Here is a 24,836-nt window from a genome sequence, read left to right as displayed (position 1 = left end):
ATCCCTGGGTTGGGAAGATCCCCTGGAGAAGGGAAAGGCTACCCACTCTGGTATTCTGGCCTAGAGAATTCCACAGACTATATAAGTCCATGGTCGCAAAGAGTCAGACACGACTGAGTGACTTTCACTTTCACTCTTCACTTTGTATTGGTAAGGATTTATATTACACTAGGCACAGCCAAGACTCGCCTTTCACCACATAATCACCAAATGGATGATCCATTCAGGAGACCAGTTTGTCATGAACAGGAGAAAACAAAATGAACAGTGAACAAGACCCTTTCTCCTAGGGCCAGGGCTGCTAGCATTCCACAGCTGCATCTCCACAGAACTTAGACAAAACAGGTTACTTGAAGGCTTAAGAACTACATCCAGTTGTTACTTTTGAACATATATTGTCATCTCCCCAGCAGGGTATATACTCTACGAAGGCACAGTTAGGTCTGGGATTTAAGTTCCACATGTCCCGTCACTGACTGTCTTGGTCAAAGCACACAGGTCTGTGATCTGTAATCCCTCACAGAGCATGGGAACAAGTCTCTGCCCTGCCTGTCTCACAGATAAGGATTTTGTATAAAGTCACGTATCTATACTATTTATATCTTTGACCACTTCCTTTCTTTCTTTTAAGGAAAAAAAAAAAGAGGAATGTATTGGAAAGATACAAGGGTAGCCCAAAGAACAAGAGGCTCAGTAACCAAGGTTGGGAGGGATACATGTGGGATGACATGGACGTTGCCTCCTGAGAGAGGCTATTAATGTGACCGAGTTCCAGTTACTTTCAGCCTGTGTCTCTGTTTGTTGTTTCCGATTTCCTGGAGTGACAATCGTACTGACTCAACAGGACTTAGCCCTTGACCCCTGGATCACAGCGGTGTAAACAGCTAAGATCATGCGATGCTCAAATTTGGTGAGTACGTGTTGGGTACCATATTTAGCACTTTTCAAGTACCAATGTGGTGGCTTATTCTGCCACCACAGCCCTAGGTCTTATGTACCGTCCCCTCTCCCATTTCTCAGATGAGAACAACAAAGCCCAGAGATGCCCAGAAGTTTTCCAAAGTCATAAAGCTTTTACCCAACATCCAGTCTCTGGCAGGTCATGCATACATCTTTAACTTTCTTATAGGTGGTAGTTGGGGTTTGGTCTCTGCAAACATCCTGTGCTAATATCTTAGGGTTTTGTATACGTGATCATAGGCCACGTCTTCTTTTCAACAGAAGTGGGAGCCGTGTCCTGACTGTCTAAAGTGCTTCTCATCCAAGCCTCCCCGTGACCTAGACAAGGATGGGAGAAACGTGGGGAGGGGCTTGACCATGGCTAGGGGCCAGGGCTTAGCAGCAGTGGGGAGAGATGGAGCTCTTTCATTTAATTAAATTATTAGTATTATTTTGGCTGTACTGTGTGGTATATAGGATCTTAGTTCCCTAACTAGGGATCGAACCCATGCCCCCTGCATTGGGAACTCAGAATCTTAACCACTGGACCACCAGGGAAGTCCCAACCTCTTTCTTTTAAAATACATTTTTCAATTTGTGGGGGAAACAAGTTCCTTTAAAAATGAAACTTTCTAAATACCTACAAAAAATAAAAATTTCTAAATTATCTAATAATTAGAAAAATTTCTAAATTTTCTAAATAATGATTTCTAAATAAGTCTAAATAGACTTATTCCTAAACATAGCTCAAACATAAAGAAAATAATAAGTTTGCATACAACTATTTCTCAAATGCATGGTTTGTTTCTTGTCACAACATCTGTTTGGAAGTAGCTCACATTCTCTTAATATTTCAGCATCATCATAGTGCACAACTGTACCACTTGGCTGGGTGGTCATCCTGGCTTTGTGACACTAGCTCTGGGATCCTGATCACAATATCTCCCTGCGTCTCACTTTCCTCATTTGTGAAACAAAGGTAACGACGGTACCAACTTCACCTGGCTTCTGAAGATTAAATGAGTTAACAATAGAGTGATTCAGTCCTGCCTGGCACATAATTTTATACATGTGGTATGTGTCGCACACAAATATACACGCGTGTTTGATAAATAAGGAAGTTTTCCCACATGACGAAGTCTTCAGGGCCCGTGAATGCATGAGGGTGGCCTGTCCCCATGCTAACTGGCCCCAGATGGCTTGTTCTCTTTGGATGATTCACCAGTGAGCAGACTTTTGGTTTCTTCTATTACACTACCAATTCTCACCCTTGCTCCTGGCAGAGTTTTTGAACCTGGTGTCATCTCTAGGCTTGTTCTACTCGCTGTATAAAAACGTCTCCTGGGCAAGGTGACCAATCCCGACAAAAGAAGTGTGCACTCGGCAATCTTCTTCCCAACCCCTCCCTGGTGAGACTGCCCCAGCAGATGCCAGCTGCTGTCTTGGCCCCAACCGCCCTGGAGACACTCCCTGGGCCACACGACGGGGAGCTAGGGAGTCCTCATGGACCCTGAACGTGGGGGGTTTATTCTCCATTGTGGGAAATGGGACACACCCACATCAATCAGAAACAACTCACCGGGCTCAGAGAGTAGACCTGTGGGTGGGTGCTGGGTGGGTGGAGGGGAAATGTGGGCTTGTGGCGTTTCCATGGAGGTTTTATTAGGGAAGGAAAGATGACTTTCCCCGTGTATATGTGGACACATACACTGCCATGTGACACTGGGCACATCACTGGGCTTCGACACCCTGGGGATAATCACGGTCTCTGTCTCACTGGGTTGTGATCAGGATCAAATGGGAAAAATATAGTACCTAGCAGGTGGTCAGTAACTGTCAGCTGCTTCTATGATTACTACTGTTGCTGCTGAAACCCGTGTTTGTTCAGGCCACGGCAAGATATCAGGGACCACCTTCCTTGTGACTGATGGGGGGTGTGAACTGTTGTCACAAATGGTAATCTGCCAGGTGTCGGGGAACCCTTCCTCCCACCTCAGTCTTATACCCCAGATGGACCAGAACTCCAATAAAGCTTCTATGGCAGACACCTAGGTCCCATCCCTTCTTACAAAGCCTTAGAGCAAAGGCCCAGCCGGCCAATGTGGGGTTCAGAGGGCACCTCATCCACAAGGAAGGACTTGGATGCAATGATAGACAGACAGACAGACATACAGACATACAGACAGACAGACAGACATACAGACACACACACACACACACACACATGAACTAGTGTACTCAACGATAAAGCAGTCTCCAACTCTGTAGAGTTACAGGGTTATGCAGAGGGAATGTTTCAGACCCTCCAGGATTACTGTTACCATAAGAAAGTGCCCTCTTTTAAGGGGTAGGAGGAAAAAAGGATTATTATGTGATTACATGAAATCATGTATGTGAAATTTTGAAAATTGTAAAGCACTTGAGAATTGAAAGAATCTAACATTCTATACTTAGGTTGGCTTAAAGCTTAACATTCAGAAAACTAAGATCATGGCATCTGGTCCCATCACCTCATGGGAAATAGATGGGGAAACAGTGGAAACAGTGTCAGACTTTATTTTTTTGGGCTCCAAAATCACTGCAGATGGTGACTGCAACCATGAAATTAAAAGACACTTACTTCTTGGAAGGAAAGTTATGACCAACCTAGATAGCATATTAAAAAGCAGAGACATTACTTTGCCAACAAAGGTCCATCTGGTCAAGGCTATGGTTTTTACAGTGGTCATGTATGGATGTGAGAGTTGGACTGTGAAGAAAGTTGAGCGCCGAAAAATTAATGCTTTTGAACTGTGGTGTTGGAGAAGACTCTTGAAGGTCCCTTGGCCTGCAAGGAGATCCAACCAGTCCATCCTAAAGGAGATCAGTCCTGGGTGTTCATTGGAAGGACTGATGCTGAAGCTGAAACTCCAATACTTTGGCCACCTCATGTGAAGAGTTGACTCATTGAAAAAGACCCTGATGCTGGGAGGGATTGGGGGCAGGAGGAGAAGGGGACGACAGAGGATGAGATGGTTGGATGGCGTCACCAACGCGATGGGCATGAGTTTGAGTAAACTCCGGGAGTTGGTGGTGGACAGGGAGGCCTGGCGTGCTGCGATTCATGGGGTCGCAAAGAATCGGACACGACTGAGTGACTGAACTGAACTGAACATTCTATACAAAAAAGAATGTGCCCCCTTTTGAGGGACAAATCTCTGTAAACCCTCTGTGTCAACCCCGAACAGCAACTTTCATTTTCCAAGCATTTGCTTCTCTGAAATTATTATTATGACTGTGAGAAGGAGAAAAAAAATTGCATCAGCCGCCTTACAGACACTATTTCATTGGTGATTCACACCAACCCTGCAAAGTAGGTAGGAGTCCCATGCCTGTTACTTGTGGGAAAATCTCAGCGAAGACCAGAACAGGGCTAATCCTTGCCTCTTTTGTTAATGATTACAGTGAACGGATGATTAAATTCAAATCAGTTTTATTTTTGTTATTTTCACCTGTCAGCAGTTCTGAGAACCAATTATTTTATGAATAGAAAACTTGAAAATCAAAAATGTGGAGAGTAAGCGTTCCCATATGGCCAAGTGTCATTTTAAGGGGAACCTGAGAAAACTTATGGAGGCAGCCCCATCTCAGCATCACATGGGACCCCACCTACCCACTGGCTCTACCGGGCAAAATAGGGAGGCTTGTTACTGTAACGTGACTTCACGTCTCACTTGAAGTTTGAAGTTTTAAAGAACTGTGCTAAAGAGGGAACCTTAAAACCTTCAGCCGTGGAAGGCAGGAAGCAGGAGTGAGCTGGGTGTGGGAGCTTCACAGCAATTCTCTCAGCCTGAAGCATGCCCTTTCCCCTCAAAGGGACGACAAAATGGAAGTCTTTGTAGAGATGCTTTATGCAGCCAGAATTAGGGGCTGTTAGACACAATTCCTCCCTTGTGCAAAGGACACACAGAAAGCTACAGAGAGCCAGGTCCCCATGATGCCCCCACAAGCGTGAAGAATGGAAACTCACGATGATGCTGACAAGGAGGGGCTGTTTGAAGAAGCAGAGGGGCACTGTGGTGCAGACTCAAAAAAATCTTAGGAGGTTTTGCCTACCGTGGCTCAGATGGTAAAGAATCTGCCTTCAGTGCAGGAGACCCAGGTTCGATCCCTGGGTCGGGAGGATCCTGTGGAGAAGGGAATGGCTACCCACTCCAGTATTCTTGCCTGGAGAATTCCATGGACAGAGGAGCCTGGTGGGCTACAGTCCATGGGGTTGCAAAGAGTCAGACACGGCTGAGCGACTAACACTTTCCCTGACCACACCCTTACTCCGTGTAGTTTCCATGTCCTCTTCAATTGTATGCATGATTTTCTTGGAAACTGGAAGTTTATGTCAACTCCTACATTTCTAAGGTTCTAGGATAAGGATTTTCTACTTGTTGAAAGGTCTAGACTTACAATTAACAATACTGCAGTGCAGTGAAGGAAAGGGCATTGCCATGATGTTATATTCTGCTAGTTTAAAGAGGACCAGCTCAGAGAGCAACTTCAAATAAAGGAATTATTCCTTCTAAGTGCCTACTGTACTTTTTCTCTTCAAGTTAAGTAGGCAAATAGGCTAGGGCTGGCAGTCAAGTTTCCGGTGTGAGTTTATCACAGAAGTCTCTAGTGCTTCTCTATAGACATGTGTGCATTGGCCTAATCTGCACGCACTGAGCATGTAACAGACAGCTGTGAACTGAGTATTTCCCCAGTGGGGCAGTCTGGACCGAGATGAACGTTCCCGAGAAGAAGCAGTGAGCGTGTTTTCCCATCTGTAAAATGGGGACAGGAGGACCTAGCTTGCAGTGCTGTTGTGAGACTTAGTAGTCATTACACACAGGTGATCAGCAAAGCTTGGCACATGGGAATTAATAAATTATAGCTCTTATGATGATACTGAAAAATGAGATCAACAGATCCAACTGTTAATAAACTGACTATGTGAGAAATTGGGCTCACCGCTGGATCACTTCTCTGCATTCAGGGCCTCACACAAGTGATGCCTCCGGGCCTGGGTGCTTGTCCTTCCTTCCCCTTCCTGGCTGACTCCTCCTGCCCTCAGCCCTCACCCTATCCATTACTTTGCATTGTCTAGACCTCTGCTCAAATGTCACCTCATTGTCTTCACTGAGCTCGTAATATAAAACAGCTCTTCTTACTCTGCTTCATTTTTACTTACCAGTTCAGTTTAGTCACTCAGTTGTGTCCGACTCTTTGAGACCCCATGAACCGCAGCACGCCAGGCCTCCCTGTCCATCACCAACTCCCGGAGTCCACCCAAACCCGTGTCCACTGAATCGGTGATCCATCCAACCATCTCATCCTCTTGTTGTCCCCTTCTCCTCCTGCCCTCAATCTTTCCCAGCATCAGGGTCTTTTCAAATGAGTCATCTCTTCGCATCACGTGGCCAGAGTAGTGGAGTTTCAGCTTCAACATCAGTCCTTCCAATGAACACCCAGGACTGATCTCCTTTAGGATGGACTGGTTGGATCTCCTTGCAGTCCAAGGGACCTTCAAGAGTCTTCTCCAACACCACAGTTCAAAAGCATCAATTGATGAATTGATTTTTACTTATATTACCTATCTTTACCTGACATTATAAATATATGAATTTGTTTCTTTACTGACTGTCTTCCCCTTGAATAGAAGTATCCAGTGGCAGAAACTGTTTTCTGCACTGCTGCATCCCCAGAGCTTAGACGAGCGCCACTGACATATTAAATGCTCAATAAAATTTGTTGAATAAATGAAAGCAAGCACAGTATCTAGAGAGATCTGAGATTCTGGAGTTGGAAGGGGACATGGAGGTCTTCCTCTCTGAACTGGCACCTAACACGGAACAGACCTCCAGTGACCACATTATGGGCGGGGAGCCTCCTCTTTTTCACTAGAAAATGTCAGATACTTTCCGAAGCTGCCCATGAAAGTGTTCAAGAGCTGAGTCCAAATGCTGCCTCCCTGTAACTCCCACAGAAAGGCATACTTGGGGCCTTAGCAACAGGAGGCTAGGTCTACCCAGACTGAGAGCATCCCCTGGTCCATTACCTGCGAGTAACAAGGTTTCCTCCCAGGTCTCCCTCTCTTGCATATGTGTCAGTTTCCTCATTCTCTAAGTGCACCCATCAAAAAAATCACTGGCACAGAACCAGATAACCTTGTAATACGGCCTAAAATAGGTAAGAATTAAGTATTTGACAAAGGAGGTCACCAGAAGTGACAGATTCCAAGAGAAATGATGTGTTAATTCTTAACAAGACAAAACAGAACATAAAACTGAACTTCTGTCAAAGCTCTTGAGAGGGAAATAACTCTTAGCCTCAAAGGCATGGACAAAGATCACAAAGAAAAATAAAAAGATGGACATATTTGATCACGTAAAAATGAACCTTTGCATATATCAAAAAAAGAATAAAATAAAAAGGCAAACCTCAGTGGGGAAAATACCAGCAGCATATAATATGTAAATGACAAGTTATATGAGAAGCTCATACCAATAAAAAATTAACTTAAGAGGATCTCAGTAAGAGGGAAGAGCACAAGTGGAAATTCATTCAGAACAAATAAAGTCTGTAAACACACAAATAAAAAAATGGTCTGTTTCAGTCGTCAAAAAATACAAAGGAAAACAATTAGATACTATTTAAAAATTCTTGAGAGTGCACAATGAAATGCAACTCTACAGCCTTGTAAAATGGTATGGCTGCTTTGGAAAATAGTTTGTAATATGTATAATGAGTCATAAAATTGTTCATACCCTTATTACAGCAATCATTTCTATTGTTAATTAATAGCAATGATAAAATCCTAGATACATGTTTTTAAAAATATACAGATTGGTTTCCCTGGGGCTGGAGGTCGGAAAGGGGACTGGCTGTAAGCAGGCAGGAGGGATCTTACTGATGTGATGGAAATGTTCTAAAAGTGATGTTCTAAAAGTGATGGAAATGTTCTAAAAGTACTGATGGTCACACAGTGTGGTAAACTTACTAAAAATCAAAGGGCTTCCCTGGCGGCTCAGACCGTAGAGTCTGCCTGCAGTTTGGGAGACCCGAGTTTGATCCCTTGGTTGGGAAGATCCCCTGGAGGAGGGCATGGCAACCCACTCCAGTATTCTTGTCTCGAGAATCCCCATGGATGGAGAAGCCTGATGGGCTACAGTCCATGTGGTCGCAGAGTCGGACACGACTGAGCAACTAAACACAGCCCAGCAAGAGAAGGCGGAGGAGGAGGGAGTCTGAGAGCGGAGCCCCCGCCTTCACTTAGGAGCTACCGAGTCTTACGATCATGTTCCGACATCACCAAGAGCTTTAAGGAGACTTGGTCTTTTTCCCTCTTGGTGGTCCTTCCATCCCACCACCATGCCTTATAGAAACTGTAGCCCAAATGTTTGTTTCCCTTACTACAGGGTGCAGAACAGAGCATGTCTCTTATTCATCTTTGGATTTTATCTTGCTGATAAAGTGAAAGACTTTACTGGGAAGGGACACCTGGGGAGAGCAGCAGAGTAAGGGAACCTAGGAGGACTGCACTCTCATCTTTGTCTTTTTGAACAGTTAATGGAATCCTTGCGCAGGTCAGAGAAGTTTGCTTTAACAAGACTTATTTTTGTATGGAAGCACACATTGTTAGGGCTTCCCTGGTAGCTCCTATGGTAAAGAATCTGCCTGCAGAGCAGGACACCCTGATTTGATTCTTGGGTTGGGAAGACCCTCTGGAGGAGGGCATGGCAACCCACTCCAGTATTCTTGCCTGGAGAATCCCATGGACAGAGGAGCCTGGCGGGCTACAGTCCAAGGGGTCACAGAGAGTTGGACGTGATTGTAGCGACTTGGCATAGCATAGCCCATGCGTTGTTAAGCTCATCATAAAGCAGGCTACCTGACAAATGAAGAATTCCTCATCCTCTCCCCATACCTCTCTGAAGGACACTGGGAACCTCTGTAGGTTTCCAGCCTGTGCATTATGTTAACTCTCTTACTCCTGCCTGCTTCCTTTACATGATTCATCTTCCTCCTCTCTCTTCCTAATCGTGGGCTTACTGAGTTTCTGTTTCTTGACTCAGTCATCCTTCTTAAGAAGCCTTCTACCCTGCACGGGGGGATGGTCTGGCTTTCTGGGCACTAAAGAACGTCTTGATTAACGAAACACAATTGCCCCAGCTGTATTCTGGTGCAGAATTTAATGGGTCATCCTGATTCTCTGTCCATCAAACACCTTTTCCCACCAACATTTTCCCATGTATCACCACCTAGCAGCAACTTTGATTCTAAGTTTCTGTGGGAATCTTGACATTTAAGCTCCGTCCTTGAACCAAGAATACAGGGCCATGAAAGCTGCATTCCACAGCTTGAGCATCTGTGAACTACCAGCCAGAATCCAGAACAAAGATGATGCAGAGGAGACGGGAAAACGGCGAAAAAGTGAAATGAAGGACACCTCCAGGGGCTGCTGTTCCCTCCTCCTCCTATAGGGCTGTGGGCCAGGAGTAAATGCCTCACCCCCATCTCTTCCTTGGGGCTGCAAGTGTCAGAGCCTCTTCAACCAGGGAGTGTTTCAGCAGCATTTTCGTTTACAGCCTAACAGCAATTTATAACAAGTTTTGAGGTAATGCTGGAGAAAAGCAGACATAATTAGCTGCGCTGTTGAGGTCTCCTCCCCCGGCTTATTTCATTAGAAAAATCAATCGAGGCATTAATGGCCATGCCTGTTTCTAATGAGCTTTATTCTAATTAGACTCATGCATTGTTGTTATTTCAGTTGGAAAAAGATCTCGTTAGTAATGAATGGGAGGAGTATGACAGCCTCTGACTGTTTCTTTGACCATATATAGGAATGATTACCATAATAACAAGCACAGTGACAAGAATCTTAGTAGACTGACCTTTTCATTTCCAAGAGAGAATGTATTAACCTAACAGCTTTAAAACCCCCATGAAGTATTTATTGGGCTTCCCAGGAGGCTCAGTGGTAAAGAAACCACCTGCCAATGCAGAAGACTCAGAGACTCGGGTTTGATCCCTGGGTCAGGAAGATCCCCTGAAATGGCAACCCACTCCAGTATTCCTGTCTGGGAAATCCTAAGATCAGAGGAACCTGGTGGGTTACAGTCCACGGGGTCACAAAGAGTTGGACATGACTCTTTGGAGCGATTGAGCAAGCACGCATGAAGTGTTTCTTAAACCCGGATCTTCATTCTACTGGCAAAAAGAAGATTTTAGAAGCTGTAAGGGACCTATTTCTCAAGTTTTGTTGGATGTCGGCACTCAGGTGACTTCAATGATGTTCCTTTCCTCATGAGGAGGTGAGCAGGACTAAGGACAGAAAAGCAAGGATACAGAACTTGGGATGCCATGTCTCTGGGCCATGTCTTAAACCAGGGTTTGGAGACTTTCTCTGTGAAGGGCCAAACAGTAAATACTCTAGGCTTTGCATTCCAAAGGGTCTCTGATGTAACTCTACTGCAGCTATAAGCATGAAGGCAGCCATAAATGTAAAAGAAGATAAAAGTAAAAGAAAGAGCATGGTTGTGTCCCAATAAAACTTTATTTGTTAGACACTGAAGTTGAAATTTCACATAATGTTTCACATATCAGAAAATATTATTCTGCATTTTGTTTCCCTCAACCATTTAAACACATAAAAACCATGCTTGTCTGGCAGGCTAGATTTGGCTCATGGGCTGTTTTCTGCCCACTCTTGTCACAGAAAATACAATTATCATCAGTGGGTTCAGAGGCCCTCTTCCTAAGAGCTCAAACAGCAGATATGATTTTCATCTTAAGAATGATTTCTCTCCAGATGGGGCCAGACTTCTCCAAAAGGCCATTTTATAAAATTGTTCTTATTTTATAAGTAAGAAAACCATCAATCAAAATTGAAATTGAAATTAAAAAAATTTCTTGGAACCTCATCTTCCTAATAAATCAGAATGCTTTCAAGTTTCACTTTAATCTCTGACCATATGTGTGCCATTTTTATATAGTTTCAGTCCTATGATAGATACAATTAAAATTTTTTTTCACTTAATATTATAAAAATTTCCTCTGTTATACCTGATTCCTCACAATGATAAAATAAAACACTATAAAAGTTTGTGGTATTTTTGCATAAGATTTCCAGGTCACTTGATGGATTTAATTCAAAGAGATGTCTTCAATTAGTCTATTCTCAGGTATTAAAAAAAGTTAAGATTTCAATACCACCCCCTTGCCCCTCTCCAGGAGAATGTACTTGGTGGACTGGAGCCTCATGGGTTCCCCCTGGGATTCACTTCCTGTAGGACACGAAGCCTCATAGGTCTCCTTTAAGACTCACTTCCTTCAGGACAATGGCTTTAGTAAGTCTGGGATTTCAACCCATATGCCTTAAAAATTTTTGTTTTATTTATTTATTTATTTGACTGTACTGGGTCTTAGCTGCAGCACATGGGGTCTTCTATCTCTGTTGAGGCATGCAGAATCTTTAGTTGTAGTATGGCACGTGGAATCTAGATCCTGACCAGGGATAGAGCCTCCCTGCATTGGGAGCAGAGCCTTAGCCATTGGGCCCCTATATGCCTCTTGAAAAAGATGTGCCTTCCAGACAAACTTTAGAGCTCTTTGTTCTGAAAAAATTGCTCATAGCCTAGAATTTGTTTTGAACATGGCTAGAGGTTTGGGGAGCTACGCACACACCTCCTTTCCTTATAGTTTTTAACTGAGAGCAGCTGGTCAATGAGAATCAGAGTTCTTGATGGATTAGAGGACCCAGCAACCTCTCCTCATCCCGTCGCCTACCTCCTGTTCCCCACCAAGGCCTAACGGATGGTGACTGGCCCACCCAGTCACAGATGGAGAGAGTGGACAATGTGGGGTTTGCCCGTCTTCCTGCTCCATGGGCTAGCCAACCAGAGACAGGAGAGTGGGACAAGCTGGTTCCTTTCCTTCCTCCCGATAAAGGTGAGGAAAGGCATAGGAGGCAGAATTGCTTTCAGAATAGGAAGCACATGCATTTGGCCAGGAAGAGGGCTGCAGCTACGGATGGGCGGTCCCCACCCGCAGAAGGCACCGGGCAGTGAACGAGCCAGATGTGAGGGAGAGAAGGCCCGGAGCGTGGTGAGGAGCGGGTGTCCTGGGCCCGCGGCTGGGGAGAACACGTTCTAACCCAGGCCTTCTGCTAGGTTCGAGGGAAACAAACACGAACGAGATCCAGTGTTCATCCTTAGGGTGCCGTCTATGTAATGCTTCGAGTCCTTTTTGAGATTCTTAAATAAAACATGAGCAGTTACAGAGGTTGGCACTCTCCTCCCTGTGTCCCTGAGTGTTCTCTGCAAGGCTAAAGCCATGTCCTCGGCTGCTAAAGGCGAAGAGTGGAAAAGCCATGGGGAGGAAGGGAAACGGACAGCCGAGGAAGAGGATGGGAAGGAGAAGCCAAAAGGGAACACGGCAAGAAAGCCACTTGAGCCTGAGTCACTGTCTCCCTGCTGAGTGGCTTCTCGGGCTGCCTTCCCTTGCACGCCCAGCAAAATGGCACCGTTCACCAGCTGTGCCCCGTGTTGCCGCTGAGTTCAGAGCACTGTCAGCCTCCCCGCATTCATAAAAACGGCATGGCTCTGTCTGCATTCTTGTACTCCCTTGTTTTCGAACCTCCACTCTTCGCTCCTTTGCTACTCCCTCAGGTGCCAGGCTCATAGAACCTCGAGAATTCTCTGAAAATCAAGCCCTCCAGAGAAAAAGAAAGTGAGCGGAGGCTGGTTGTGCTGTATTTCCTCTAAGCTTGCCGCCCGCTTTATTTTCCTTGGCTGCATCCCCCATGACTAGTAGCTACCTGGGATGCTGGGGGACGCGGGGATCCTCAAAGCCCACGGTGTGCATACACATCACCAGTGGTTCCTGCATGATGTTACCATCGCGACTGAGCAGGTGGCGCTAGTGGTAAAGAACCCGCTTGCCAATGCAGGAGATGTAAGAGATGCAGGTTCGATCCCTGGGTGGGGAAGATCCCCTGGAGAAGGAAATGGCAACCCACTCCTGCACTCTTGTCTGGAGAATCCCACGGACAGAGGAGTCTGATGGGCTACAGTCCATGGGGTTGCAAAGAGTTGGACATAACTGAAGTGACAGCTTGCATGCACGTACGCAGTACATTTCAACGTGAATTCAATTAAGAAGTCACCTGCATAAAGCCATGCAGTAGGGAGAGACAAACAGGGCTGAGTCACGTCCTTACCGTTGTGATTACAGCTTTAATTTGGCCGATGAATGAGGCAAGATGCATACAGGGGAGAGAGTAGGCGAGGCGGGGGATGAAGGGGAAGGAGACACGGGAAAGGTTTGGTTATTAGCAAAAGCAGGTCCCTGTGGTGCTTCCTGTGGAGCAAGGAATAATGCAATGAGATTGGCAGCCCAGCCCACTTCCAAAATACTCAGGCCGCCAAGAGCATCGCCTCGTCAGTGCTGCAGGTCCGAGTTGTTACCAAGATTGGCAAGCTGGGTGGGAGGGACAAGCTATGACTTCATCTGTACACATGGGCAGGCCGGGTGACATTGTTCAGGATTTGATAAAGCAGTCCCATGTTTCTCATCACTGGTGGGCACTGAGGACACCTTTAAATGCACCACCTGAAAGTAAAACCTATCATCACCTGCAGGTGCCAAACATTATCTTCGATTCTATAGCAGCTCTGAGGTTAAACTCTCTCCTACAGGAAGAGTTTATACAGAGAACCCCAAATCACAGTTCATAATTACACACAAGTCAGTCTCTTCACCAGATGGAAAGCAAACACCTTTTGATATGCGACATACTGATTCATAACGGACTTCTGACATAATATTAAGAAAAGGAGCCCTTGAAATAAATTTAGAAATGCAGACTTATCATGATCTTTCTCACCAACTAGTTCTGGGGCCAAGGAACTCAGGCCATTTCAGGAACCCAAACGTTTTCTGAGTGTAAATGATTTTGCAATAGATGTAGAGGTCTACAGATAAGCATCTTTAAAAATCCGCTGATTTAAAATCCACACGCTGCTCTTTCTCAGACATTTCCTCAAAATGTCACATTGAATAATTCCGGTCAACAGAGGCAGACTCCTAAAACTGCACAGAATATGTGAAGTACAGCGGCATGCTGATGGCTCAGCCATGGGCGGGGGTGGTGAAGTACTATGAGCTATTTTCAAAGAGGAGAAGGGAGATGAGAAAGCAAGCAGACAGGGTTGTGTTGGAATTAATCTGTGCTTGGTCTCCTAATTTTAAGTCAGAGATACACATGAATAAGACGAGACGCTGGTGAGACTCATGTGTGCTCGTGGGTGTCATCGGGCCCTGGATCTGAGCAAAGCATACCAGTGAAATGCACAGGTTCTTTGCCTGGGGATCAAGGACGGGCTCTGCAGAGTTATAAACTCTAAAGTTTTACTTCAGAATGTTGTCTATATGATAGCATGTGCCTTTTTATAGCGAGTGTTTTTATAACTTTAACAAAATTCCAAAAAGATGCCCATGATGCAAAGCTTAAGATGCCTTGCATGAGGAAAACTAACGAGATGCAAATAGCTCTGTGCCGAGACATTCTTTATTTAATATTCAGGGTTCTCTTTGAGAAGGCAAAAGACTTCCCAGTCATTGGCTGTTCTTAAATCTTCCTAAAGCAAAATATAAATCCCTGTGTTTGCCTGGAAAAGATACTCTTAAGGCAGATACTTTAAAAATGTATTTACTTTTTCTTCTTCTTACAAGTAAATTTAAATGTATTGTAGAAAGCGTATATTAAAATCTGATGTAATCTGTCTTTGGTATCATATTCAAAAACTCCTCCACAGGGCCACGTTTTAATAATCTAGATCTCTTCTTTCTCTTCTGATTATACTGAAAGACAAGTTTAAAATCATTATCTTCCTCTGCAGTGAACTGTCATTTTCTTTAAGATGCAAAACTAGGCAAATGTCATCACTTTACATAAGATTCAAGAGCCTGTGAATTGTCAGGCACAACTACAGACTGTCATAGAATAACAGGTAGGTACTTGAGTAAAAAATAATGAGGTAAAGATAAATGAGGTGCTCTCATCGTTTCACAGGATTTTTACTTTCTGAAAGGAAGAGGAAATGTAGGTCAGAGGTTATAATGCTCTTTTGAACCCTCACTGCTCTCCTGATAAAACTCTCTCCCACGGTCACCTTCAGATGCAGCTCACTGTCTTCGCTTTCCTCATGCCAGCACAGTGACATGGTGTCAAGTGGCCAGATGTCCCAACTGCCTGGTTCATAGACCTCAAGTTTCAGCACTTGAAACATCTGTATTCAATAAAGGAACACCTGACTCATGGTGATAATGGAGGTAGGGGTGCTGGATGAAGGACTCCTCCATGGTTAAAATAATTACCTTTTCAAAGAAGTCTGCTTTTAGAACTGAGCTCCTCAAGGCAAGGGACGGTTTCCTACTTATTTTGTATCCCCCATTTCCTGTTTTTCTATCCTGAGTCATCGCATAATGCCTGGTACTCATAAATGCTAAATAATTAATTCATTTTTGCTACTTGCTTTTCTTTGCCACCGATAACTCCTTACAACACTGCTTGCCCAGTTGTGGGCAAAAGTAAACTGCAGCTCGACACCATGATTATTTCTGAAGTAGCATGTGTGTGTGCGACCCCATGTAGCCCGCCAGGGTCCTCGTCCATGGGATTTTCCAGGCAAGAATCCTGGCGTGGGTTGCCATTTCCTCCTCCAGGGGATCTGCCTGATCCGTGTCTCTTGCGTCTCCTGCATTGGCGGGTGGATTCTTTACCACTATGCCACTTGGGAAGTAGAGTCGTCCATACTAAATTTCACAATAAATATTAAATAATCCAGTCATCTTTGTTTCCTTGTATCAATGGTACTTTTGCATATACCTTGAGGAGACAGACCAGAGATTTCTTTTGGTATGGAGAGGACAGCTGAAAGGTATCATGCCCTGGAGACATTCACTAAATACAAAGGATGAATCAAGGAAGGGCAGGTTTAAATCACTACAGATTCACTTGGCTTTGCTTCTTAACAATTTAAGGAAGAAAAAAGGAATCCAGAGAAAAATTAAATCTCAAAAGTCAAGCCCTTTCAGAAAGACTCCAATTTTCAGCATGAAGCTCTGAGTTTAATTTTTTAAGTCAACCCTGTAAAACAAACAAATGTAGTGCTAGTGCAAATGATGGAATTCCAGGTGAACTATTTAAAATCCTAAAAGATGATGTGGTTAAAGTGCTACACTCAATATGTCAGCAAATTTGGAAAACTCAGCAGGGACCACAGGACTGGAAAAGGTCAGTTTTCATTCCAATCTCAAAGAAGGGCAATGCCAAAGAATGTTTAGACTATTGGACAATTGCACTCATTTCTCATGCTAGTAAGGTTATGCTCAAAATCCTTCAAGCTAGGCTTCAATAGTATGTGAACTGAGAACTCCCAGAGCACAAGCTGGATTTAGAAAAGGCAGAGGAACCAAAGATCAAATTGCCAACATTTATTGGATCATAGAGAAAGCAAGGGAATTCCAGAAATACATTTACTTCTGCTTCATTGACTACGCTAAAGTCTTTGACTATGTAGATCACAACAAACTGTGGAAAATTCTTAAAGTGATGGGAATACTAAACCACCTTACCTGTCTCCTGAGAAACCTGTATGTACATCAAGAAGCAACAGTTAGAGCTGGACATGGAACAACTGACTGGTTCAAAACTGGGAAAGGAGTATGTCAAGTTGGTATATTGTCACCCTGCTTATTTAACTTCTATGCAGAATACATCATGTGAAATGCTAGGCTGGATGAATCACAAGCTGGAATCAAGATTGCTGGGAGAAATATCAACAACCTCAGATATGCAGATGACACCACTCTAATCACAGAAAGTGAAGAGGAACTGAAGAACACCTTGATGAGGGTGAAAGAGGCGAGTGAAAAAGCCAGCTAGAAACTCAACATTCAGAAAACTAAGATCATGGCATTTGGTCCCACCACTTCTGGGCAAATAAATTTGGAAAAAGTGGAAGCAATGACAAGTTGTATTTTCTTGGGCTCCAAAATCACCATGGATGGAGACTGCAGACTTCAAATTAAAAGACGCTTGCTCCTTGGAAGAAAAGCCATGACAAACCTAGATAATGTATTAAAAAGCAGAGACATTACTTTGCTGATAAAGGTCCATCTAGTCAAAGCTATGGTTTTTCCACTAGTCATGTATGGATGTGAGAGTTGTACTATAAAGAAGACTGAGTGTGGAAGAGTTGATACTTTTAAACTGTGGTGCTGGAGAAGACTCTTTTTTTTCCATTTATTTTTATTAGTTGGAGGCTAATTACTTTACAATATTGTAGTGGTTTTTGTCATACACTGACATGAATCAGCCATGGATTTACATGTATTCCCCATCCCGATTCCCCCTCCCACCTCCCTCTCTACCCGATCCCTCTGGGTCTTCCCAGTGCACCAGGCCCGAGCACTTGTCTCATGCATCCAACCTGGGCTGGTGATCTGTTTCACCCTAGATAATATACATGTTTCGATGCTGTTCTCATGAAACATCCCATCCTCGCCTTCTCCCACAGAGTCCAAAAGTCTGTTCTGTACATCTGTGTCTCTTTTTCTGTCTTGCATATAGGGTTATCGTTACTATCTTTCTAAATTCCATATATATGTGTTAGTATACTGTATTGGTCTTTATCTTTCTGGCTTACTTCACTCTGTATAATAGGCTCCAGTTTAATCCATCTCATTAGAACTGATTCAATGGAGAAGACTCTTTAGTGTCCCTTGGACTGCAAGGAGATCAAACCAGTCAATCCTAAAGGAAATCAACCCTGGATATTTATTAGAAGGACTGTGGCTACAGCTAGCTGAAGCTCCAATACTTTGGCCATCTGATGAGAGGAGCTGATTTATTGAAAAAGAGCCTGATGCTGGGAAAGATTCAAGGCAAAAGGAGAAGGGAGTGACAGAGGATGAGATGGTTGGATGGCATCACCGACTCAATGGACATGAGTCTGAGCAAATGCTGGGAGATAGTGAAGGACAGGGAAGCAGAAGTTCATGGGGTCGCAAAGAACTGAATACAATTTAGCGACTGAACAACAACACAAAACCTAAAGAATAGTTTTGATTGCATTTATGGTTGTCCACATGCTAGTTTGAGCAAAGAAATATTCAGTAATGGTAAAAAGTCAGGAAAATAGTTCACAAGAATCCAACTTCCAATTTTGGTTATATAAACCATTGTGAAGATTATATTAAGCCAAACATATACATTATGATGAAATATTTTAATTTGAGGGAGGCTTAATGTTTAGATGATACAAAGGATAGCATATTCACAAAATTCAGAAGGATGAACTTTAGGTAAGGGAGGAGAAACAGGAAAGTTTGGCTCAGAGTTGATAGAAAATTCCCTTAGAGACCTGTAACTGGGCAATTATCACAGATTATATAACTGCTCCTTTTTTGTCTATGAATGTGTTCAATATATAGTGGGAACACTGTTTATATTGAATCTACAAATGCTCCTTTGTCCAAGGAAAGTTCCACCAAACAAATGATCAAGTTATAAACTTTGCTTTTGTTGCACTACACACATTGTCTACACTTTAGATGCAAAGTAAGACAGGAAACTGAATTCCAGATGAGAACAATGAATTTCAGTTTTGAGTAACAAGAGGTAGAATTTCAATTATGGAAACACTGGAAAGAGATTATATCATTTTAAACACCTTGTCAGGGTTTGTAAATGTTGCTTAAAAAAAGATAACTCACAATTCAGGTTTCAATTTTTGCAGATTATTTCTAACTAATAAGCATATATTTTTATTGCCAAAATGTTAGTGCAGGAGAAATAATCCAAACAGAGAAAAAAAATCTTCACTATTAGAGTGGGAACAAAATATTTCTATTTAGGTTTCTCTTTACTGAAAAAAAAATGTTATTGGCAAGTTAGTCAGCTTTTGAATCAATATGTGAAAATTGCTAATTATTCTTAGATGATGTTTTCAATCTAAAAAGTCATGCATAAGCTAAAAAATTTCACTGAAAGTAAAAAAGAAAAATATATATTCAAATGAGTATGTGAGCACAGCCGATGAACACTATAGATTAAATTATTATTTTAATTCATTACCCATTTCTATTTTTTACATTGGTAATATATGCTGGTCTTTTAAAGGTGCATTAGAAAATTTTGTAATGATTCTTTTGGGGCAGGGGTCTACCTCAGAGTGGAGTCTGCTACTGAAATACAGATGAATTTAAGACCTTCTTCACTATCTTCCACTGATTGATACATACATAACCTAGGAATACACGAAGAAATACTCAAGGACCACAAACCATAAAAGAGAAATAAAAATTAAAATGGAAAACATTTCAAGGGTAAACTTGGTCTGTGATGTCTTGACCATAGTTGCGATATGTTCTGAATTTAGAATTTAACTCTTCTTTAGAATAAGGCTTCAAATTACAGCTCTCAGATGTATAGCTTTAGCATTTAAAATTCACTCCCTGCTGTAATAAATTGAAATTCTATGAGCATGCAAATCTCTAATGATTACCATATTCTACTCTTCATTCAATTGATTTGCATGTGGCATTCTGAGAGCGTAAATATGGGTTAAATTTCCACATGGATCAATTTTGAATCTTCTCGTCATTATAAAATCCACACCTGTATGGAGAAGTGACTTGGAGGTTCTGCTTTGGAGTCAGATAGACATGGGCTGGAATTTTAACTCTACAGCTATTAGCTTTGCAAACCTGGCTAAGTTATACTCAGGCATTCTAAGCCTCACTTTCTTTGTAAAATGCACATGTTACCTGTCTCATGGCCAGCTCCCTTAAGCAGGTATTGACTGCCACATGTTTGTGATGTTTGTAAAGAAGTCAGAGAAGTGCTGGGCGGGTACTAAGTAAGTACCTGGGCAGGTACTAAGTAAGCAGGTACTAAGGACCTCCTTGACTGCAGCCTGCGAGCGGAGCAGGGGATCAGGTGTGGACAACACACAATGATAGCAACACTTTTTAGGCAAAGGCTCTCACCAGTCTCACTCTGAGTTTCCAGGCTTCAGTGAAAGATCAGCCCAGGATCCTGGGAAGCTCAGTCATACGTTAAACCTCACAGCCACCTTCTGAATTGTGTGTGTGGGGTAACTGCTGTTAATTCTAACCACCCCCTTGCAAGAACAGCTTTGTACCACAGATACCAGAATATTGTTACTCTTAACGCATGAGGCAACATTCCCCTTGAAATATGCAGTTACTTTACTTCTTACCTTTTCAATTTTTTCATCCAGCATTCTGAAGAATTCTTGTTGGCTTTCAGAGATGTGCATGCTGAAAAACAAAGAATAGTTAAGTGCATATTTTCAATGTTTCCCAGTTCCCTCAGGTGAAAAATGCTGAGGGTCTAAACTTTGAGGCTGTCCTTTATTTCTTGCAGACTTTTCCACTGAAGTGCTCATACTAAGGCTGAATGTCATGAGAGTAATCCTACAAGTGTGTTTCATAATAGCCTATCAGTTTCTACAACTTAAGAAACACGATTTCCTTTCAATGTACATATTATTTATGTTGGTGTTACTGGGAGGTATGTGCCCATTTTTTTCTTCAGATACACATCTATAATTAAAACAAAAAGCACAGGTAAGCAGCACATGGCGTATTTCAACGCTGTGTGTAAGTATAACAAGAAAATATATCCTGGGACTTCACTGGCAGTCCAGTGGTTAAGAATCCGCCTTCCAATGCCATAGACGCAGGTTCAATCCCTGGTCGGGGAACAAAGATCCCATATGCCATGGGGCAACTAAGTCTGTGCTCCGCAATGAAGAGCCCACGTGCCACAACTAAGACCCAGTGCACCAAAAAATAAAATAAATAAATATTTTTTAAAAAAGATTTGTTAAAAAACATCCTAATTATGATATTAAAATGTGTATTCTACCGGAGGCGTGAGCACGCTATTCAGCCGACCGTATGGCTGTGTGCTGGCTGCAGACGAGCCAAGAACTCAACCTTGTCCCTAAACGTCTTTGATACTGGTGACAGCAAATGTGCCTCTTTGGAACTGAAATTCCGCTGTAATGGGGAGTAAGTGAGGAGGCATGTCTGAGCAGCCCTCGCCCTGATTCCCTGTTCTTTGCTATGTAACAGCATCCTCAGTGAGATGGGCGAGGTTGGTGGGGACAAAACCAAGAAGGTAAGGAGAGCAGAGATCACAGATGGGAGGGGAAGGGTCTTGGGGGCAATGAGGTCTTAATGACAGCAGTTTCTACCTGGCAGAGAGTTGTGGGTGTTCCAAGGCAGTCAGGATGCTGGGGTAAGAGACACATGGTCCAGTATTTCTTTCACTTGCCATTAATGCCTACTGGTTTAGCGGCTGGGGGCGTGGGGAGGAGAGGCTCTGGAAGAGCCTCTTCCCCTCCCGTCTAGGTGTGGCAGGCAACCTACTTGACATCCCCTGCAGCGGCCACGTAGAGGGGCACGAGTGACTGGAAACCCTTCAGGCCTCCCATGACAGATAATAAGGCTTAAAGGAGGTTTCCCCTGTGTGTCAGATCTAGATCTGATATAAAAGAAAAAGAATGAAGATATCTGATACCAGCATCAACTTTCACAGTTCTAAAGTACTTTCATGTATATAATCTAATTTTTGCCATCCTTTCCAGTAGTCATGTATGGATGTGAGAGTTGGACCATAAAGTAGGCTGAATGGCGAATTGATGCTTTTGAACTGTGGTGTTAGAGAAGATACTTGAGAGTTCCTCGGAACTGCAAGGAGATCCAACCAGTCCATCCTAAAGGAAATCAGTCCTCAATATTCATTGGAAGGGCTGATGCTGAAGCTGAAGCTCCAATACTTTGGCCACCTGATGTGCAAAGCTGACTCACTAGAAAAGACTCTGATGCTGGGAAGAATTGAAGGCAGGAAGAGAAGGGGATGATCGAGGATGAGATGGTTGGATGGCATCACCGATTCAATGGACATGAGTTTGAGCAAGCTCCGGGAGATGGTGAAAGACAGAGAAGTATGGCGTGCTGCAGCCCATGGAGTTGCAGGGAGTCGGACACTACTGAATAACAACGAATATGATCATTCAAATAAGGCAGACGTCCTGTTTCAGAAACAGGTCCTCTTTGACTGCATTTTACACAGGCAGGGCAGAATCTTGGATGATGAGAGCGATTAAACAGTCTTCTCTCTTTCTCTGGCTGGACAGAAAAGCCATTTTGCAAAGTTGAGTTTCCCCAGATTTCCTTCTTTAAGTGCCAAAACGTTATTCATTTGAGCCACTCTGGATGCAAGTCTTCTAAACTGTATACTCTTGAATAGCCATCTATCTCAAACATTACTTAGCTTTCACTTGACGACCGGCAGCCACTCTCCTCAACCTTAAATCACAACGCTCTTCTGTAATACTGGGATAGCCCTGAAGCCCCTAAGATGGCTCGAGCTGGCTCTCTTTAAGCAAAATGACCTTAGACTCCAGGCTTTTGTTCTCTGCCTGCTTTTGAGCTCTTCCTTTCATCTCTCCTTGTCAGAGAAGGTATCGGTCCTCTTTCCATTTTCTTCTCAGTTTCTGCTTTGACTCCGTGCTTAGAAGCAGTGCAGGCAAACTTGTTCGAGTTGTGTCTAAAGTTAGCATAAACAGGCACCAAAGGAGAGCCTGGGGGAATTCTTGTTAGTGGGAAACATGAATATTCTGGTACCCACTGTGGCTGCTCAGACACTTTTGGGGGCATCCTTCCTATTCTTAGCCAAGCTCTCAGCAGATGACTTTCTTGACCAGCTCTGGGTCCCAGACAGGAAAGGCATGAAGATATTTATATATAAATCTTAGACCCAGGTTTGATCCTTGGGTCGGGAAGATCCCCTGGAGAAGGGAAAGGCTATTCACTCCAGTCTTCTTGCCTGGACAATCTCATGGACAGAGGAGCCTGGTGGGCTACAACCCAGAGTCACACAGAGGGTCACAGGGGTCACACAGAGTCGGACATGACTGAGCGACCAATACATTTATGTATCTTAATATAAATGCCTGCCTGCCTGCTAAGTCACTTTAGTTGTGTCTGACTCTTTGTGACCCTACGGACTGTAGCCCACCAGTCTCCTCTGTCCATTGGATTCTCCAGGCAAGAATACTGGAGTGGGTTGCCATTTCCTCCTCCAGGGGATCTTCCCGACCCAGGGATGGAACCTGCATCTCTTATGTCTCCTGGATTGGTAGGTGGGTTCTTTATAATCAGCGCCATTAGTTTCCCTGGGAAACGCCAAGATGCTTCATAAAGATGGCGCTTTTAGGGTTCTGTGTCCCCTGTGGAAATTTTTGGGTTAGAGTTTTTAGTATTTATCGCCTTGGATACAACAGCAGGCTAATGACTATTTAACTAGTTAATCGAGTGGTCTCTATTTAAATTCATGTGATTTGCGATCCTCACAGAGACAGCACCATTTGTTAGCATGGGTGAGGCGCAGGCCTCAGATTCCTCATTTTAAAACAGCGAACAGGTCTCTGAGGTCCTTTTGGCACTAATGTTCTGTGATGTTACTAACTTCCATTAACTCCATTATTGTAAACATCAAAGCATGGAAATGGGGATGTCTGGTTAGTACTCAGACATATGCACATTGCATGGACAACGGAAGAGTTCTCTGGTAAAAGCGACTCTGCAAATGTGTCTGCCATCCCTGCGAAGGACACACAGGCTCAGGGGTCCTATCACGTGCTTGAGATCAGAGGTGAAGGACGTCAGACTGTCTACATGTAAAGCAAGCACCAAACCTCAGGGAAGTGGGGCAATCCCAGCCCTCACAGCAGGACACACCGTTGCTAGTAGTTCATGGCTTGCATTTCTTCAGTTGATTATTTTTAAAAAATAGTATAATAAGTACCCATGAAACCAAAACAAAGAAAACAAAGCTAGGATCTTAACAACCTAGAGGTTACTCACTCCCCACCCATGCATGCGTTTCTCCACCTCAACCCTCATGTCCCCGCTTTCCTATACTCCATCTCTCCATGTGCTTAAAAAGCAGATAATTTATTTTAGATTTTTTAAAAAACATTTATTTATCTATTTGGCTGTGTCAGGCCTCAGGTGCAGCATGTGGGCTGTGATGCACAGGTTCTAGAGCATGTGCACTCAGTAGTTGCAGCGTGCAGGATCTCAGTTCCCCGACTAGGGATCGAACCTGTGTCCCTTGCATTGGAAGGCAGATTCTTAACCATGGGACCCCCAGAGAAGTCCCTATTTTGGTTGTTGTTAACTTTATAGTGTGTATCATGCTCCATGTGATGTTTCAGGACTTACTCTTTGCTCTAGCTGCTAGAACTAGCTATGCTGCCAGGGGCATCCGGCATGGTGTATTGCTGCAGTGCATTCGTTTTGACCGCTCATACTCCACTGTGTGAATACAGTGCAGTTCATTTACCCAATTTCCTGTCAAAGGGCATTTTTGGGGTTGTTTCTAATTGCTAAGGCATTCTTACCAAGTGTCAGATATCATGATAAGCACCAGGCATACATTATTTCACTTAAACCCCAGTCCTATAAGATAGGATTTTTCACCTCTATTTTTCTTGGAGAAAACTAAAGCTCCAAGACATTAGTTCACTGGACTGAGATTACAAAGGCAATAAGGATACACTCTATGTGGCGCATCAAACGAAGGTGTGAGCACTATTCACCTTCATTCTTAGTAAATCTGCTGTTAGCAGGTATGGGATTGTCCCTCCACTCAAGGGGGAAACAAACTCCTTTTATACAACTGCATGTGCTGTGCTTCAGCACTTAGTAGTGTCCAACTCTTTGTGACCCCATGGACTGTAGCCCACCAGGATCCTCTGTCCATAAGGATTCTCTAGGCA

General features: G+C 43.5%; 1 protein-coding gene across 1 annotated transcript in view; it reads right to left on the bottom strand.

The window, feature by feature from the left end:
- The window catches only part of C14H1orf21 (chromosome 14 C1orf21 homolog), a 233,203-nt gene that overhangs the window by 1,228 nt on the left and 207,139 nt on the right, over positions 1-24,836 (bottom strand). The window contains exon 5 of the mRNA XM_043923080.1: positions 20,241-20,301. Within this exon, the coding sequence (XP_043779015.1) occupies positions 20,241-20,301 (61 nt within the window). The remainder of the gene's footprint in view (positions 1-20,240; positions 20,302-24,836) is intronic.

Source organism: Cervus elaphus, chromosome 14 (assembly GCF_910594005.1).
Source record: "Cervus elaphus chromosome 14, mCerEla1.1, whole genome shotgun sequence".
Classification (NCBI taxonomy): Eukaryota; Metazoa; Chordata; class Mammalia; order Artiodactyla; family Cervidae; genus Cervus; species Cervus elaphus.
This window is presented reverse-complemented; position numbering and strand designations above follow the sequence as displayed.